Source organism: Eleginops maclovinus, chromosome 21, assembly GCF_036324505.1.
Source record: "Eleginops maclovinus isolate JMC-PN-2008 ecotype Puerto Natales chromosome 21, JC_Emac_rtc_rv5, whole genome shotgun sequence".
Lineage (NCBI taxonomy): Eukaryota > Metazoa > Chordata > Actinopteri > Perciformes > Eleginopidae > Eleginops > Eleginops maclovinus.
In genome coordinates, this window is record NC_086369.1 from 16,702,658 (window position 1) to 16,720,280 (window position 17,623).

Below are 17,623 nucleotides of genomic sequence, written 5' to 3' on the forward strand. Positions count from 1 at the left end.
GGCTGACATTTTCCGAGACGTGGTCAGCTCAGAACATCGTGTTTCCTCCCTCTATCAGACACAGTTCCTCCCTACTGGAGAGGAGGTGAGGGCATGCTTTTGGAAATGTGTCTCACAAGTACAATCTCACAAGCAAAAAAAGAATTCATTAATAGTAAGCCCTCCAAAATCGATTGATCTACAGTGAACACAATCGCTACCTGCAGTCGTACACACAGCAGGAGACCCAGAGAGAATCCAGTGGGGGTTTTGGAGCATGCTGCTATTACACACCCCCCCCCAGGCACCTCCATTGCCCCACAGCCTCACTCCCTCTGCTGTCAGCTACATCTGCTGTGTGTTACTGCAGAGCCTCAGCTGTCAGCTCAATAAGGATCTCTGCACAGGTGGAGACTGACAGTACAGAACATGTGCTGCAAAGACACAGGCTGCAGCTTCAGAGGGATTACACACATGTACGTTATTAAGATACCGTCATGCTAAAGGTTCATGCAACACACCTCCTTCAGTGTGCAAACAAGGAGGCAAGAGGAAGCACACAATGCCCCTTCTCCTCCTTTCAAGAGCTGTGGAACCCCAGCAGATCCTGCAGACAGACTCCTGCAGAGATAGAGAGGCTGATGCACAATCTGTATCCTCTAACACACTCTCTAAATGAATGCTTAAAATTCCTTTCACTCATCGAGCAAAACACCACGACTGAATTAAAACCCTCAGCGGAAACGATCCTGGAGGACATGAATGTTTGTTGAGCAGGATCCGGTCTGACTCCAGAAGAGGAAGAAGACTGTCCTTAGATGACACGATGAAGTTTTAAACTCTGTTTAATTACCCCCACATCTGCAGCAGATGTTTAGAGGGAGGTGTTCAGAGGGGAGCACGCTCTCCAAAGAGTGGGTTAGTATCTCAGATGGTATCAGTGAACACGGTTTAATCCTGAGCATAGAGCATCTGTAGTTAATTAGAACAGAGCTGCAACTGAACTCAGACACAGAGAGAGGCATGTACAGTAAATACATATTTTAAGTAGCATGTTTGCTTGTCTTTAATATATTTTTCTCTCTTTTAGATGACGCTTTTCTGTCAGAATTTGCCAGGATAACATAACTGAGACCCTGCAGGGCTCAAAAAGTCAGCCGAGTGAAGGGAAGGTCATCCAGATTTATATTAAATCTAAAGAAGATGTAAACAGACCGCTAATTAAGCAAATAAAGCATGAACTATTGACTAACTTGTGATATTTTTGAGTCATTTGGAGAGTTTTTCCAGGTTAAATCTTTTCTTATAATAACTCCTGTCCTGATTTAAGACCTGCAAGACTCCCAGTGACTGCACCTCGTTAATGCCGCTTGTTAGTGGCTAATTGGAAGCTTTGAAAGTGGTTATAATGAGTGATGCGTGTACCTCAGTCTCTTGTAGTACTGCTTGACCTTTTCCAGGGAGGAGGAGTTGATCTGGGCCTGGTACTCCTCCACCGACACATTGTCTCTGTAGTAGTAACCCTCCATGCTCTCCAGAGCTGAGCAGGGAGGAGACAGAGGATGAAATCTCTGCTGCATCTACGTCTATAATCATATAAATCCTCTCCTTACCCTGAGTGAAAAGCACCGGGCAGATCTTCACTCCTCCTCCACTCCTCAGCCGGGGGGGCAGCTGCAGGAAGTAGAAACTCTCCAGGTGGAAACACACCTTCAGCGCCTGACGGGAACCCTCCACCTGGTAGGACATGGGCATATCTGCGAGAGGAGAGGAGATGAGGAAATGAGACAGGGATAGAGAGGAGGAGGAGGAGGTAGAGGTGGAAGTGAGACAAGGACAGGAGAGAGGAAACAAGGAAAGGAAAAGAAGAAAAGATGCAAAGGAGGAGAGAGAAAGGAGGAGAACAAGGATGAGAGGAGAGGTGAGGAGTAGTGGAGAAGAAACAAAGAAAAGAGACAAAATTAGATAAAGGAGAAGAGGAAGCGAGGAAGAAGTGAGAAAAGGAGAAGAGTGGAGGAAGGAAGAGAGGAAACAAGTATGAGGGTGAAGAGGAAAGGAAACAAGAGGAGATCACACAAGGGGAAGAGAATGATACAAAAAAGGAGAGGAAAGGAAACGTTATGACAAGGAAATTAGTTAGGAGACAAGGAAAGGAAAGGAGAAGAGGAAGAAAGAAGATGAAAGGTAAACAGGAGGAGGGGAGATGAAGAGAGGAGAATAGAGGAGGGGGGGAAAGGAAACAAGAGGGGTAAATGGAAAGACATAGGAGACAAGACGAGGACACAAGGAAAGGATGCTCTGTTTAAAGCTCAGTCTTGTGTGACACACCATGTAGTTGTATGATGAAATAGTAATGATTTATTAATTAGAGAGCATTAAATGGGATCTAGGAGTCAGGGGAGGAGACGTACTGGCCACCAGCGGCTCGCCCTCAAACTGCAGGAAGTAGAAGGAGACCTTCTCCAGATCCATCAGAGCCACCTGGCAGTCCTCCAGCATGGCCTGCTCGTCAGTCTGCACAGAGAGGGAATAATGACAACAGGTTTCATTGAGTGAGGTGTTGAAAGAAGCTGACTGTGGTCCCGGTGCTTTGTGGGAAATGTAGGTAGCAGGTTAAAACAAGGAAAGAAGCACGGAATAAGACAGATCATATCTCTGCTTCTGCAGCGGCTTTTTGGTGTGCATCGTGAGTCTGACATTATAAAGAAGAGCAATGCTAAATCATGAAACTGCACCGCTGTTTGTTTGTGTGTGTGTGTGTTTGTTTGTTTTCTTGTGTTGCGTAAAGGGACTACAACTGAGGATACACGTCCAAAATTGGAGCAAAACAAAGCTGCATAAACAAAAACAAGACACGCTTTCTGACTGTGAAGAGATGCTGTAATGCTGTGATGACACTACTGTGTGTGTGTGTGTGTGTGTGTGTGTGTGTGTGTGTGTGTGTGTGTGTGTGTGTGTGTGTGTGTGTGTGTGTGTGTGTGTGTGTGTGTGTGTGTGTGTGTGTGTGTGCGTGCGTCTGTGTTTATATGGATTATGTCTTCATGTTTGCTTCATCCTGTTTGTTTGTATCTGAATGTGTGTTTACTGGGCACCCTCACACACACACACACACACACACACACACACACACACACACACACACACACACACACACACACACACACCTGCTCGTGGCCTCAGTGATAGCGGCTCCAATGTTTGGGATTGTGACACCCTGCCCCCCCTCCTCATGCAGAGGGATAGACAGAGCAGCGGTGGAAAGAGGATTAGGTCCTTCCTCTCTAAAGACACGCTGGGGAAGGCTCTACATGTGGCAGAGGGACCCTGCTACCTGCCAACTGTGTGTGTGTATGTGGGCATGTTTATCACACACACACACACACACACACACACACACACACACACACACACACACACACACACACACACACACACACACACACACACACACACACACACACACACACACACACACACACACACACATTTCATGTGAGGCCCTAAAGAGGTTTCTCCGGCAGGTAGCGAGACGTCCCGCTCCACAGGTACACAGACTACAGGAGGAAGGAGCACACTAACCTGAATAAATCCACTCTTTAAAACCACTTCCTGTTTCTTACTCCCAGCGAGAGGGGACAGGAACAGAGGATGTAAACAGGTACGTGCTGTTTTGATGATGCAACGTGCAGAAAAACACCTGTGAAGGAACTGTGACAGACCTTCAGTTAAGAAAACCTTGATAGAAATGTTAAAAGGGATCTAGCATTCCGCAGATGAACTCCTCTCCGCACAGCTCGACACTGAAACCAAAGACCAATCCAGTGTTTAAAGTTCCTCTTCATTTAATAAGATAAGGGAGGAACTGCTCCTGTGGATATGCAGCACACCAGTAGAGCGATTCTCCAAAAACAACATGGGCATCTGGGCGGGAAACCCTCCAAAATGGACAGATTGTGATTTGCATTCAGCTATTAGTTTAGAAATCATTAATGGCACAACCAGGGAGAGAAAACCAACCCAGAATCCCTCCTGTTGTGGAGCCAGTTCTTCTGCTTTGGCAGCACTGTGTCCAAGTTTCTGCAGCTTCCTCCTGGATGCATGCTCACCATGAGGCAGGTTTTAAAGAGCACCTCCCCACATCATAAGGGACACGTTGCATCCAATGAAAGCAGATCTGTCCTGTTTTTCAGCAGGTTAACTAAAAAGGAGAGGTGTGTTGCTCACCAGGTTCGGGGAGAGCAGGGACTGGAAGTGGAGCAGCAGCCCAGCGCTGGAGATCTGATCCAGCCAGCGGCGCCCGGCCTCCTGAGCCTCCTGGGGGTCCTGCTCCGAGTCCAGACCCACACTGTGGAACTGAGGGAGGACACACACGATTAAGCTCTCTGTTTATCTCACCCACTCAATGATTCTGTGTGTGTGTGTGTGTGTGTGTGTGTGCGCGTGCGTGCGTGCGTGCGTGCGTGCGTGCGTGCGTGCGTGTGTGTACCTGGTTGAGGACAGCCAGCAGGTGCTCAGAGAAGGCACACACTGCAGCGACCAGAGACTGGCAGAACACCATGTCTCTGCGCAGCTGGATCTCAGAGTCTGCAGGGGAACAGGACGTGAGGAGGCACAGGTAATGCACAGGTAATAGAAAATGCAACTATTCAAGCTGCAGGAAGCAGGGCATTTGTTTCAGGATAAACACGTGTTAAAATACATTTTGAAAGAAGCTAACTTTGCCTCTAAAATCAGGTTTTCTGATCCTCTGTTGGTTTATACATTTCCTGTCTTTCCTTTCATATCTTTATACACTTTATAGCTGTTCCTTTCAACCTTAACACTCCAATACAAGCACATAAAGGGTATGGTTGTACGTCTTTATTGTTTGCACATATGCTTTAAAGTTCAAACACAAACCTGTGTACTGCAGGAGCACCAGGAGCAGCCGGGTCTTCACCTCTGCAAGAGCAGACAAAGCAAACAGTCAGCATCACAATCTCAGCTCTGAAATCCATAAACAGGACGACGCTGTTTCATTTTCTGCACCCTCAGCTGTTTATCTTCACATATAATAAGCAGACAGCGTCATGAAGCCGGCAGAGGGAACGATAACGACACATGTCCTCATCTGTTTGTGAATCAGAGCGGCGGACAAACATAGTCATACAGCTCTGACTATCTGGACTCTATCACCTCTGCTAGGAGTGACCTGTGACCTGTGTGTGTAGGGCTCTCAAACACACACACACACACACACACACACACACACACACACACACACACACACACACACACACACACACACACACACACACACACACACACACACACACACACACACACACACACACACACACACACACACACACACACACACACACACACACACAGAGACATACTCCTGCATGCTCTCATATTGTTGAACTCCAGCTGAAACTGCGGGTTATTCCTCCCCGGACGGTTTGAGATTTAAAGTGACAGCGCTCGGCAGCATTATTACATCCCATAAATATGACGAGGCCCACTGGAGGGTCGGTCAATTGAACACTGAAATATATGACCTCAGGAAACACACTCTGTGTGAGTTAAAAGGTCAGCTTCTTCACACCTCTTTTCCCCCTCTGTCTGAAACCAGAGCCCAGTGTGCTCTGATTGGTCGGCTCTGTCTGTGACTCTCTTACCTTCCACGTATTTGGCGATGGTGTGTGTGAGTGTGTGCACGCTGCCCGGCAGGTTCCAGGGGTCCTGCTTCACGTGGAGGCGCAGCTTCTTGGTGCAGTTCACTTTCGGATCCAACTCCTGCTGAAACTCTTCACACACACACACACACACACACACACACACACACACACACACACACACACACACACACACACACACACACACACACACACACACACACACACACACACACACACACACACACACACACACACACACACACACACACACACACACACACACACACACACACACACACACTGAGGCCCAGGAAGCTAAAGCAAGTCATGAAGTATTTCTCCTCCTTTTGCCTTTTAAGACTTGGTAATGATGCACAGTCCTGCTCTCTTACCTTGTAGTCCTCGTCCAGGGGTGAAGCACTTGGTCTGCTCGAAGGCTCGGGTCACCACGGCTCCTCTCAGCAGGCTGCAGATGGACTCCACCTGCAGAGAGAGAGCATGGAGATAGTGTTATATGAAGCCGTTTCACATCTGCACAGCTGCAGAAATAAGTCGACTGACTGCTAAATCAATCAACAGGAATAAACTCCTAACCCTGGATAATAATATTATATTTAGAGGATTTCTTCATGCAAAATGTCAGAAAATGCAATTTTCAGCCTCAAAAATCTGGTGCTTTGCTGCTTTTCTCTTTTTCTCTGACATATTACAGTGAACATCTTTGGGTTTTGGACATTTAAACACATCACCTTGGACTCTGAGGAGCTAGGATGGACATGATATTCACTATAACATGAATCAACAAAGTAATCTGAAGATGAATCATTAATGGAAATCATCGTTGGCTGGAGCTCAGACTCAAACAGCACAGACCTTTACCTATTAACAAGATCACAAAAAGGCAAATGCATCCCTTTACGATTTAAAATAACATTTATTAGCAAGAGGAACTTTTTTTAAACAATGTTTTCAGTCTTTTCTCTGATAGCCCACATTAACCTGATGTGCCCAGATGTGTGTGTGACTCACCTGGCTGAACAGATGTTCCAGGAAACTGTGCAGCTTCTTCTGCTTATCATGAGACAGCCACACACTGCAGGGCAGCTCGTCCCCTGTGCAACATTAAACACACACACTCAAGCAACACATAGAACGACAGTCTGTTGACATAAAGCTGCAGTATGTGTGTGTGTGTGTGTGTGTGTGTGTGTGTGTGTGTGTGTGTGTGTGTGTGTGTGTGTGTGTGTGTGTGTGTGTGTGTGTGTGTGTGTGTGACGATGCACAGCTGTTTTGTTAATGATAGATCCAGCTGAGCTGTCACGTCCAATCAGATTCAACTTCAACCTGTAATCCTGCAGGTGGACTGTAATCATGACTCGTCACTTTTGGGAGTATTTTGCCTCGTTGTGGATGATTGGGTTTATGGATTCTGACTTTTATAGACAACAGCCGTACAGACGCTGTGCAGGGAATCAATGTAGGTGTCAGATCCTGTCTCACACTGAGGGGGGGTGTTCATAAAGCTAATGCAGAGACACGGAGAGACACTAATTGGCACCAGGGGGGGAGAGGAGGATCTAAATTCAATCAATGTTTGATAGTCTCAGAGGGAGACCCATTCCTCCAATTTATCCTCCCTGTTTCCTGCTGTATCAAAGCTCTGATGTTACTTCATTTTCCTTTCATTCCAGGTTACTTCTGGTCTCAGAGCTTTTGTACAAATGGCCATCATAATGGGAGTTATTTCGGCTTCATTTGGGGTTATTTATTGGAATTCAATTGGTTTTATTCTGCACATACGTTCATTAGCTGGTGGGAAGCAATGCAAAAATACACACAGAATGATCCCGTGGTGAAACATGCACCCTGCATCACTCCCCCTTAGCTTTAGTTTTAAACCATGCCTGAGTTATCCTCATAATATCCGCTGAATAAGTCGCTTTATGTGTGATGTTCAGTACTCAGTATTTCTGGTGTACCTGAGTCCATGTCGTCACTGTGCACGTAAGAGCTGCAGTGGCTGCTGCAGATGCTGGTGAACGAGGCGATGGAGTTCCTGTTGCTGTTACAGTCACTGAGGACACACAGAGAGGGGGTCAGAAAATGCTCTTTATTGTTGTTAAAGTAACCCCCCCGTCTCCCCGTCACCCCCTCACCCCACCTGTAAGAGTCTCTGTTGCTGATGGTGTCATGTCCGGAGTCCTCCTGCTCATCACCCGCCACGTTGAAACACACCTTCTTCCCGTTCCTCTCGCCCCGCTCGCCCTCGCTCTCTGCAGAGATGAAGCTCTCGGGGGTCCGGGCCTCGGAGGCGGGGGGGTGAGTGATGGAGGATAAGAGGCTGAGGAAAGAGAGGATGGGGGGGGGGATTACTCTAAAACAACTCTGAGACAGTCTTTGATGCTGCAGGAAGCTCCTCACTATGTGTGTGTGTGTGTGTGTGTGTGTGTGTGTGTGTGTGTGTGTGTGTGTGTGTGTGTGTGTGTGTGTGTGTGTGTGTGTGTGTGTGTGTGTGTGTGTGTTTGCCGAGCATATGGTTATTAATATGTTCAGCATGCAGCTGAGTCAACACACTGCAGTGTGTCATGTCAGCAGGAAGAGGACGGGATATTTTCTCAGTTGCAGAAACACATGTTGGTGTTTAAAGCCGATTTCCAATAAATGCAGACGATGGGAGTTTCTTGTTATCTTACCCCCCCCCACACACACACACACACACACACACACACACACACACCATGTCTGCTTACATCTCTGACTCGTTATAATTCGTGTCCGCTCAGGGTTTCAGACGCCGAGTTCCTGAACTTCAGGTCAGACTGTTTTTATGCTTTTAAACTCCTCATTCCTCTCTCCATTGACCCTCTTCCTTTCCATTCACACGCTGCCCTCATTACGCTCGCCCTGCACAGCTGAGAGCATACCATCGCCATGGAGAAGCTCTGCAGGCTCTCCGATTGGCTGACGCTTAATAAAGGAAGGAGCACAGTCTGGGGCCTCGGGGGTGAAAACGCATATCACCAGAGATCTGTTAATCCGTCTCTAACCCACTTTACTCATTAAGCATCAACGCCTCCACATCTGCATCCCAGAGATCCACGGCAGAGAGCCACTTTCATCAGTCAGCTCTGCAGCCGTCAGGGTGGGGAGGAGAGTGTTCGAAGGGGGGAGGAGCACAGGTCGCTGCTGCAAATTAAATTAAATAATCATTTTCCAAATCATTCAGTTGGTTTTGTTTGCATTACTATGTGTTTACTCTGCACGTTGCATGCTTTAATTCCATGCTGAGGGACATAAATCAGAGCCTGTCAGGATGCTGTAAATCTTAAAGAGCCCCTATGCTCCTTCTATAGATGTTAGTGCATGTAAACGGTCTGCAAAGGCTCAAATTCCTGCAATAGAGTTTCTGCAACAAGCAGTGTTTGTTTGTTTGTTTATCCGAGGTACGGTGGAAACAGTTTACAGTCTGCTACAGAAGTTCATTTTTGCAGAGAGAGAAATACTGGGTGCAGAAATAAGACGTACAGAAACAAAAGGAGACTCATTAAAGTTGTGCAGCAGCAGGGACCAGACGGTGAACAGGTTAATATGCAGACCAAGCTAATGAACATCACAAATGCCCCCCCCCCCACTCTCTGAACAAGCCTCTCTTGGTCTGCATGTTAAACACACAGATCTCTCTGAATCTCACACCATTTAAACTCCTCTAATTAAGGAGGACAGGAGGAGCTGAGGGGTCTCCCTCATTGAGACCCTGCAGGATCTATCTGAGGGTCATCTGAATGTGCATCACACACCTTTGGAAACAAGATAAAAGGTCATATTTTAATGTAAATACGACTCTTGTTTTCTCATGTGTCATAAGTATTTTGCACCCCTCTCTTTTTGGCATTCCTTCACTGTTCATATCTTCACAACTACTCTATCTTAAATTATATCATTGAGACTATTAATACACCAAATAGTCTAAATGTAATCTCAGTGAGCTAGACTTATGTATTCATATTTGAAATGCATTCATGCTTTTAAAAGTAGATAATGTTCAGTTTACCTGGATTCAAGATGATGGAAACAGAGCTTTTATCTAAAGTCAGAATCATATTTTGTTCATATTTAACAGTTAAAACAAGTTCCAGTTTCCAGAGTAAGCTGTGTTAATTATTCATGACCTCCTTCTGCATTTACTTAAACATTTTTGTTATATTTTCAGTCGTTGTTTCTGTGTGTTGTTCATTCGTTTGTTCCATTTTTAGTGAATGGCATTTCCAGAGAGCACCTGTCCGCCCGAACACCTCCACGTCACTCTGATGGTATTTCCTGTTTGAGTAAAGCTGCTGCAATGTGGAGCATTTCCTCTCTGCAGCCTTGTGTGCCTGCAAACAATGAACCCAGCCAGGAAACACACACACACACACACACACACACACACACACACACACACACACACACACACACACACACACACACACACACACACACACACACACACACACACACACACACACACACACACACACACACACACACACACACACACACACACACACACACACACACAGGTGCAGGACTAACGACCCATAAGCATGCATCCCTGCATCAGATGCATCACCAGAAAGTATTTTAGTTTTACCCCTCGTCTCTCCACACTCAGACACAGATATCTCCACTCACTCGTGGATGTGTCCTCCATGCGTCTCCATCTCCTTCACCCCCGCAGTGAGCTTGTGCAGCAGCTTTTGGTAGGCGTCCAGCGTCAGCAGGTCCTCCTCCCGCAGCAGGAAGCGCAGGCCGTGGCCCTCCGTCCGGCCCAGACTGTGACCCGACGGGGCGGCCATGCTGGTGATGGTGTGCTGCAGCTTCACCATGGGGCTCAGCTTCCCTGCAGGAGAAGCATCTGTGAGAATCAGGATTCCGAGAGCATGCACTGCTGTTGCCGGCTAGATGTGCTCACCCTGCTCGGCGCTGCGCCCCCCCCTCTCCAGCGTGTTCTTCCTGTTGTCCAGCTGCACCCCGAAGGCGCTGCCCAGAGAGGTGGAGGTTTTGGGGTAGGACACCTCCATCACGTTGATGTGGCAGTTGGTGGGGCAGAAGTCGCTGCTGTGGAGTGGGGACACCTTGGCTTTGGCCTGCTTGAAGGTGGGCCAGGCCCGGTTCTTCAGCACCCGTGCAAACTGAGAAACGGGAAGAAAAGGGATATTAAAGATGCATGCTTTGACCCTTTAAAACAAGTATCTCTGGTGCAAAACACTGCCATAAAACCTGAATTATGCACCCTTTGTTCACACAGAAAAGGTGAGGTCACAGACAAATAAGTCAGACAAGAATACGACTTTGATAGATCCTATATGTTATAGCATTTTGTAATAGTCTAGTTCACTCAGGGACAAAATAACGAGGAAAATAGCTTGCAAAATGTCTAAATCTGGTGAAAAATATTGAAGTATACAAGTTTGAAAGCAGAGCTCTGGATTAGCTGCACGGTTTATTAAAAGAGCTACAGCAGAACCTCCAAAATGTACTTTCCACTGCCAAATTTATGCCATATGCAGCCAAAAGGGGTGAAAAGTAAACAGAAAAGATGTCCGAACACATGCATGTGTTTGCTAAAGTGTAAACCTACTTTGTGAGACATGTGGGTAGAGATCTATATTGCATTTTACTGGAACTATGTGTGGAAGAAAAGCCATTTTATGAGACTATTGACAGCTGGGTTTAAAATCAATAGTAATCAAAGTGAGGAATAGGAACTGAAATGAAAATGTAAAAGTCTGGAAAGATGTGAAACAGACCATCTGTCAACACAAAGCTCTGTTTTATAGGAATATATTCCAGCTGGTGCTAGAGGAAAATCATAAACACACATTACTTTACATCTCCTACATTCCTCTTTGTTAATGTGGCAGCTCAAATATTTACCCCAAAAATCTGAGACATATGTGAGAAACTCCAGGCTGTTTATCATTTAACTTAAACTGCTGTAAAAGATGTGTTTATAGTGTGATTTATATCTCCATGATGTCCTGAATGTGTAGCAGAGGGACCAAACACACACTTTATTATGCTGCTTTAAATAAAGTGAGTATTCCTCCAGATAACATCTCCCTGAAACAACACACAGCCTGAGCACCATGCAGAGAATCAGGAGCATATTTTACTCCCTGCAACAAACGCTGCACTCTGCATGAACCCTGTGTCCTGCTCAGAGGTTTCTCCGCAGATGCAACTGTCAGGATGCATAAGGTAAAGAGAGTGTGTGTGTGTGTGTGTGTGTGTGTGTGTGTGTGTGTGTGTGTGTGTGTGTGTGTGTGTGTGTGTGTGTGTGTGTGTGTGTGTGTGTGTGTGTGTGTGTGTGTGTGTGTCTTTGGCATAAATATTCAATTTGGAAGACATTTGTATAAATTCTCCCCTGCCACTGTCTATGGGGCTTTTATTTTGAAAAACATGCCTCCTTCTGTCCCTTCTGTTAGTATACAGCTTTGTATAGGATACAGTTACTCCATGGGGCTTTCATTTTGAAAAACATGCCTCATACTGGGCTTCCTTTAAGGAAACAGTAGCACTAATTTTATTTTATTTTTGAAAAATAGGCATCCTAAGCTTTTTGTAACAATAGAGAAACACCTTGGGGCTTTTACTTTGAAAAAAGGCAGCATCTTGATCATTATTCTCGGATAGTTACTCTACGGGGCTTTCATTTTGAAAAACATGCTTCATACTGGGCTTCCTCAAAGGATACAGCAACACTTTAGGGCTTTTATTTTGAAAAGATGTGTTAAATCAATTAGGAGACATCTTTTTTGAACTGTGATCTGGCGAGGGTTAAAGCTGTAATCCCTTTGTGAAATCAGGATGTGAAGTGTGAGCTGAATTCCTCCACGTTCACCCCCCCCACCCCCACCCCCACCTCCTCTCTCTCGGGTTCGGAGGAGGAATGTGTTGAATCCTACAAAACAAAAGTCCCGTCTGAGGCTATTTATAAAGCGTCTGTAATGAATCCCTGCTCTCACGCACAGAAACACATCGGGGTGAAGCTCTTGGTTATAGATGTGGAGGAAAGCACTTCAACACACAGCTGGAACACACACTGCAGGACACACACCAGATCACACACTGCAGGACACACACCAGATCACACACTGCAAGGCACACACCATATCACACACTGCAGGACACACACCAGATCACACACTGCAGGACACACACCAGATCACACACTGCAGGACACACACCAGATCACACACTGCAGGACACACACCAGATCACACACTGCAGGACACACACCAGATCACACACTGCAGGACACACACCAGATCACACACCACATAACACACACCAGATCACACACTGCAGGACACACACCAGATCACACACTGCAGGACACACACCAGATCACACACTGCAGGACACACACCAGATCACACACCACATAACACACACCAGATCACACACTGCAGGACACACACCAGATCACACACTGCAAGGCACACACCAGATCACACACTGCAGGACACACACCAGATCACACACCACATAACACACACCAGATCACACACTGCAGGACACACACCAGATCACACACTGCAAGGCACACACCAGATCACACATTGCAGGACACACACCAGATCACACACTGCAGGACACACACCAGATCACACACTGCAGGACACACACCAGATCACACACCACATAACACATACCAGATCACACACTGCAGGACACACACCAGATCACACACTGCAGGACACACACCAGATCACACACTGCAGGACACACACCAGATCACACACTGCAGCACACACACCAGATCACACACTGCAGGACACACACCAGATCACACACTGCAGGACACACACCAGATCACACACTGCAGGACACACACCAGATCACACACTGCAGGACACACACCAGATCACACACCACATCACACACACCAGATCACACACTGCAGGACACACACCAGATCACACACACCGGATCACACACACCGGATCACACACACCGGATCACACACACCAGTCTAAATATTCCCTGTCCTCTCTCCAGGGATTCAAACACAGCAGCCTCACCACTTGTTGATGTCAGAGTGAGGAAACGCGCATCCGTTGAGCAGGAAGCCCGCTTTAAAGCCGTTTCCCATAGAATTAAGATGGCTCTGCACGTGCAGAAAGCAGATGTTTCGAAAACATATGAGCTATTAAAGACCAGGGGGTTACACATTACTGTATGTATTAGGATGGGAGTAAATCATGCCTACACAAGCGTGGATTCAGCGGGGATAACAACAATATTTAAATATAAAAAGCCTTTGTGTTTTTGCATTACATCTTTATATAAGGGCTCTGTCACCTGGTGCATGCACTGCGTGTCTCTTGATTAGAGACATTTCCTCCATCAAGTGATGCAAAACGTTCATCAAAATGCAGGAAATTTAGAGTCTCTAATTTTCACTTTAGAAAGTCCTAGAGAACCCTCTGTTGGAATAAAACCCCCACTGTGTCTGAGTTTGCATGTCTTTAAACACTGTAGTAAGTAGTAGAAGTCATTGCTGGCCTAATATATGTTTTATAATTAGCAAAAATGGCCTGTAATGAGCCTCTCATCGTGGAACTACGTTACCTTCCTGTAGCTGCTGCTGCGCTGGTCGATGTGCTCCACCCTCTCTGCACACATGGCACTGAAGCGGACCTGCAGATCCTCGGGGAGGACGTCACAGCTGGAGCTCAGCCGGCCGCACATCTGCACCAGCGTGTCATCGTTACGCGCCAACGCCTCCAGAATCTGCTCAGAGAGAGAGAGAGAGAGAGAGAGGAGGCGCTGAGGAACTCTGCAGGGAGGGGATGTGGACCAGGACAACTGAACACAGGGAGGAGGACTCTGCAAACCATATCTGAAATAACCGTGTTGTATTCATAGATCTCAGAGGACATCTCAGAGGACATCTGGGCCAGATGTTCGTAATAATACTGACTTCCAGGGAACGGAAAACGACTTATAGTCAAAGTTTTATTTCCCTGCTTGTTATAAGGTTTCATTCAAGCTGTGAAAGGCTGTAAATCTCTGCTAATTCACCACGAAGAGGAACGATGTGTGAGAGAAATCCTCTTTTCTCTGCTGGTTATAAATCAATACGGATCAGGCTGTGCTGGGATGTAGAGTGCATTTACACAGTGTGCATATGGATATAAAAATGTCCCATTAAGCCACACAGCAGGAGAGCAATGACACACAAAAGAGCTAAAAAATTAAGGAAAATGCCATCAAAAGTTGTGAATGAGAATCCAATTGAATTCAAATTCTAATGAGATTAAATGAAGGATTTTTGTGGTTTTATAAAAAAGCGCTTTGAAATGCCACGAAAATGACTGTCAATAAATCAGTCAGGATTAAATGTAACTCTTCATTTAATGAGATTAAATGAAGGATTTTTTGTTGTATTCAAACATAAAAACGTGCTTTAAAACTTGAATACAAAAGCCATAAAAAGTAATGAATCATCAGTCAATCTATTTTTCTAATTCTAATTCATTTAATTAATTGTATGTGTTGTATTGTTTGTTGCCGTTGGAGACTCTGGTGTGGGGCATTTCTCTGTACCAGAAGATGCTCAATACAAAATATTAATTAACATTTGAACACATTTATAATCCATCACAACAGCAAGATAAAGAATAACGATTATACATCATTTATTATAAGTTTAGATCCAGCTTCTCTTCTGCCTGCTTTGAGGCGAAAACCTGTGTTTTTCAACATGTTTGGGTACACATGAAGTTGCTTTTAAGACCTTTTTAATAATACATAAAGTTCAAAATAATACAAATAACTATGCCACAAGAAACGAGGCTGCAGTAAACACCAGATTTATTACCTTAATTGAATTTAAATGACTTTCCTATCAGAGGCTGGACGTTCTTCTTCTGGGTGTAAATGCACATCACACACACACCGCCTACAGACAGTGCATTATATTTAGGCTGTTTTTAAGGACAGATTACCTTCGCAGTGAGGCTGAAGAAGCCCTTGGGCTCCACCATCTTCTCCAGCACGTGGCACTTGATGCCGGCCGTGCTGTCGTACTCGTACATCACGCCGTACTCCAGCTGCACGTTGTCCACCGTCAGGCTCACGTGCTCCTTCTTCCCGTCGATGATGGAGAGCGTGTTGAACTTGTCCATCACCTCTGTGGACGCAGAAACACAGAGACATGATGGTGAAGCAGATCTCAGGTAAACATGGCATCAGGTCTCAGAGGTAAGGTGGAAAACAACATCCTCCCCCTCCTGTTCATGATGCAAGGACAGGTCACAAAGTTAGTTCATCTGAGTTTTGAAAGCTCTGCGAAAAGACAGGAATTAAGCATTGAATCTTTCATTGTCAGGATAATTTTCAGTCAGTGTTTGTTGTTTTATTAAGTACATATTTTGTGGCTGAAGAGCCCCACCAATGCATGCTTTAAACTGGACCAGGTGGGATGTTAGCACACAAATAAGTAGCTGGTATTTAGAGTGCATAAGAAATAAAAAAACCCAGGAAGAAAGCATGCATACTGACAAGATAATGCCTTTAACTCTCACCCAGTCTCACAGATGATAATAAAATGAGGGACTAGGAAACTGATTATCCTGGTTAAAGTCACTAACACAGGAGAGAAAACTTGAAGATTTAAAAGGAAATGTAGAAAATTGTGTTTATTTTTTCCACTTTTTGTGTCGATTCAAACAAATAAAAAAGGTTAATAATCTGAGTTCATTTAATAACATTTCTGTGTGAAACAAGCTGTTTTAAAAGCTCTGTAAAGAAGGGAATCAAAGCCGGGCTTATTCTTTTGGTCAGGATGATTTTTTGTCACAAGAGGCTAAAGTGCCGCACTAATCCATGTTTTAAATCAGAGTAAAAGCCTCTGTTTTCTTCCCTGTGGAGATGCTAACACACAATTAATTACCCTGTGTTCAGAGAGCATGAAGACGTTACCAGGAAGAGCACATGAATCCTCACAAACAAACATCCTTACATCTGTTGAAAAGTCAGAAACACAGGAGTGAAAAGTAGTGAAATCAGACGTGATAAATGGATCGTCTCTCCTCTCTGGGTTTCCTCGCATCTCACACACAAATCACCTCGATGATGTCCTGATGTTCTGTAACAAACCAAGGGACGACCACAAAGTGTTTGCATCCTCTCTGCACTGTAGGAGGTCTGCAGCTCAGAGGAAGACCCTCTGCTCCCCCCCCCCCCACATGATGAGCACTTCCCACAGCTAACTATCGCTTTGCTAACGTGATGACTTAATGGGCCAATAAATCCTGAGGGGAACACTTTCCTGTGAGGAGCCGTAAATCAGAGGGGGGAATGAACTCGTGATGAGCCGGAGGAGGGGTGTGTGTGTGTGTGTGTTTGTGTGTGTGTGTGGGGTAACTTCTCACACTAACACGCTCCAGATGAGCCTCACTTGCCTGCGTTACATCCACACACACCTCCAGAGCAATTACTTCACCCAGATTATCAGGGTGCTTCCTGTGTGTGTGTGTGTGTGTGTGTGTGTGTGTGTGTGTGTGTGTGTGTGTGTGTGTGTGTGTGTGTGTGTGTGTGTGTGTGTGTGTGTGTATGTGTGTGTGTGTGTGTATGTTTGGTCACCTTCCACTTTGCACTGGAAGCCGTCCCCGCTCTCCTCAGGTCTCTGGTCTGCTCTCTGGTTCTCCTCCTGAGCGCTCTCACTGTTGTTGTACACCCACTTTATGGAGTCCTGCTGCAGGGATTCAACATGCATTCAATATACCAGTGTAGTGAGGGAGTGTGTGTGTGTGTGTGTGTGTGTGTGTGTGTGTGTGTGTGTGTGTGTGTGTGTGTGTGTGTGTGTGTGTGTGTGTGTGTGTGTGTGTGTGTGTGAGAGAGAGATATGGAGGCACAATTGGGGTGGGCAGAGCACACGGTGAAAATCCTTCACAGACATGGAAACACAGAGCTGCTAACAGGAGACGCAG

General features: G+C 45.8%; 1 protein-coding gene across 4 annotated transcripts in view; it reads right to left on the minus strand.

Moving 5' to 3' along the window:
• prex2 (phosphatidylinositol-3,4,5-trisphosphate-dependent Rac exchange factor 2) overlaps positions 1 to 17,623 on the minus strand; it is a 65,212-nt gene that overhangs the window by 11,950 nt on the left and 35,639 nt on the right. For 3 of the 4 annotated variants that reach the window (XM_063873935.1, XM_063873934.1, XM_063873932.1), the window contains 16 exons: positions 17,277 to 17,388; positions 15,638 to 15,822; positions 14,259 to 14,420; positions 10,594 to 10,813; positions 10,314 to 10,521; positions 7,804 to 7,983; positions 7,622 to 7,716; positions 6,672 to 6,754; positions 6,035 to 6,125; positions 5,643 to 5,771; positions 4,879 to 4,920; positions 4,466 to 4,563; positions 4,204 to 4,332; positions 2,391 to 2,493; positions 1,593 to 1,736; positions 1,405 to 1,519 (listed from right to left, as the gene is read on the minus strand). In XM_063873935.1, coding sequence (XP_063730005.1) covers positions 1,405 to 1,519; positions 1,593 to 1,736; positions 2,391 to 2,493; positions 4,204 to 4,332; positions 4,466 to 4,563; positions 4,879 to 4,920; positions 5,643 to 5,771; positions 6,035 to 6,125; positions 6,672 to 6,754; positions 7,622 to 7,716; positions 7,804 to 7,983; positions 10,314 to 10,521; positions 10,594 to 10,813; positions 14,259 to 14,420; positions 15,638 to 15,822; positions 17,277 to 17,388 — 2,096 coding nt within the window. The remainder of the gene's footprint in view (positions 1 to 1,404; positions 1,520 to 1,592; positions 1,737 to 2,390; positions 2,494 to 4,203; positions 4,333 to 4,465; positions 4,564 to 4,878; positions 4,921 to 5,642; positions 5,772 to 6,034; positions 6,126 to 6,671; positions 6,755 to 7,621; positions 7,717 to 7,803; positions 7,984 to 10,313; positions 10,522 to 10,593; positions 10,814 to 14,258; positions 14,421 to 15,637; positions 15,823 to 17,276; positions 17,389 to 17,623) is intronic. The other variant, XM_063873933.1, reaches the window with a different exon arrangement.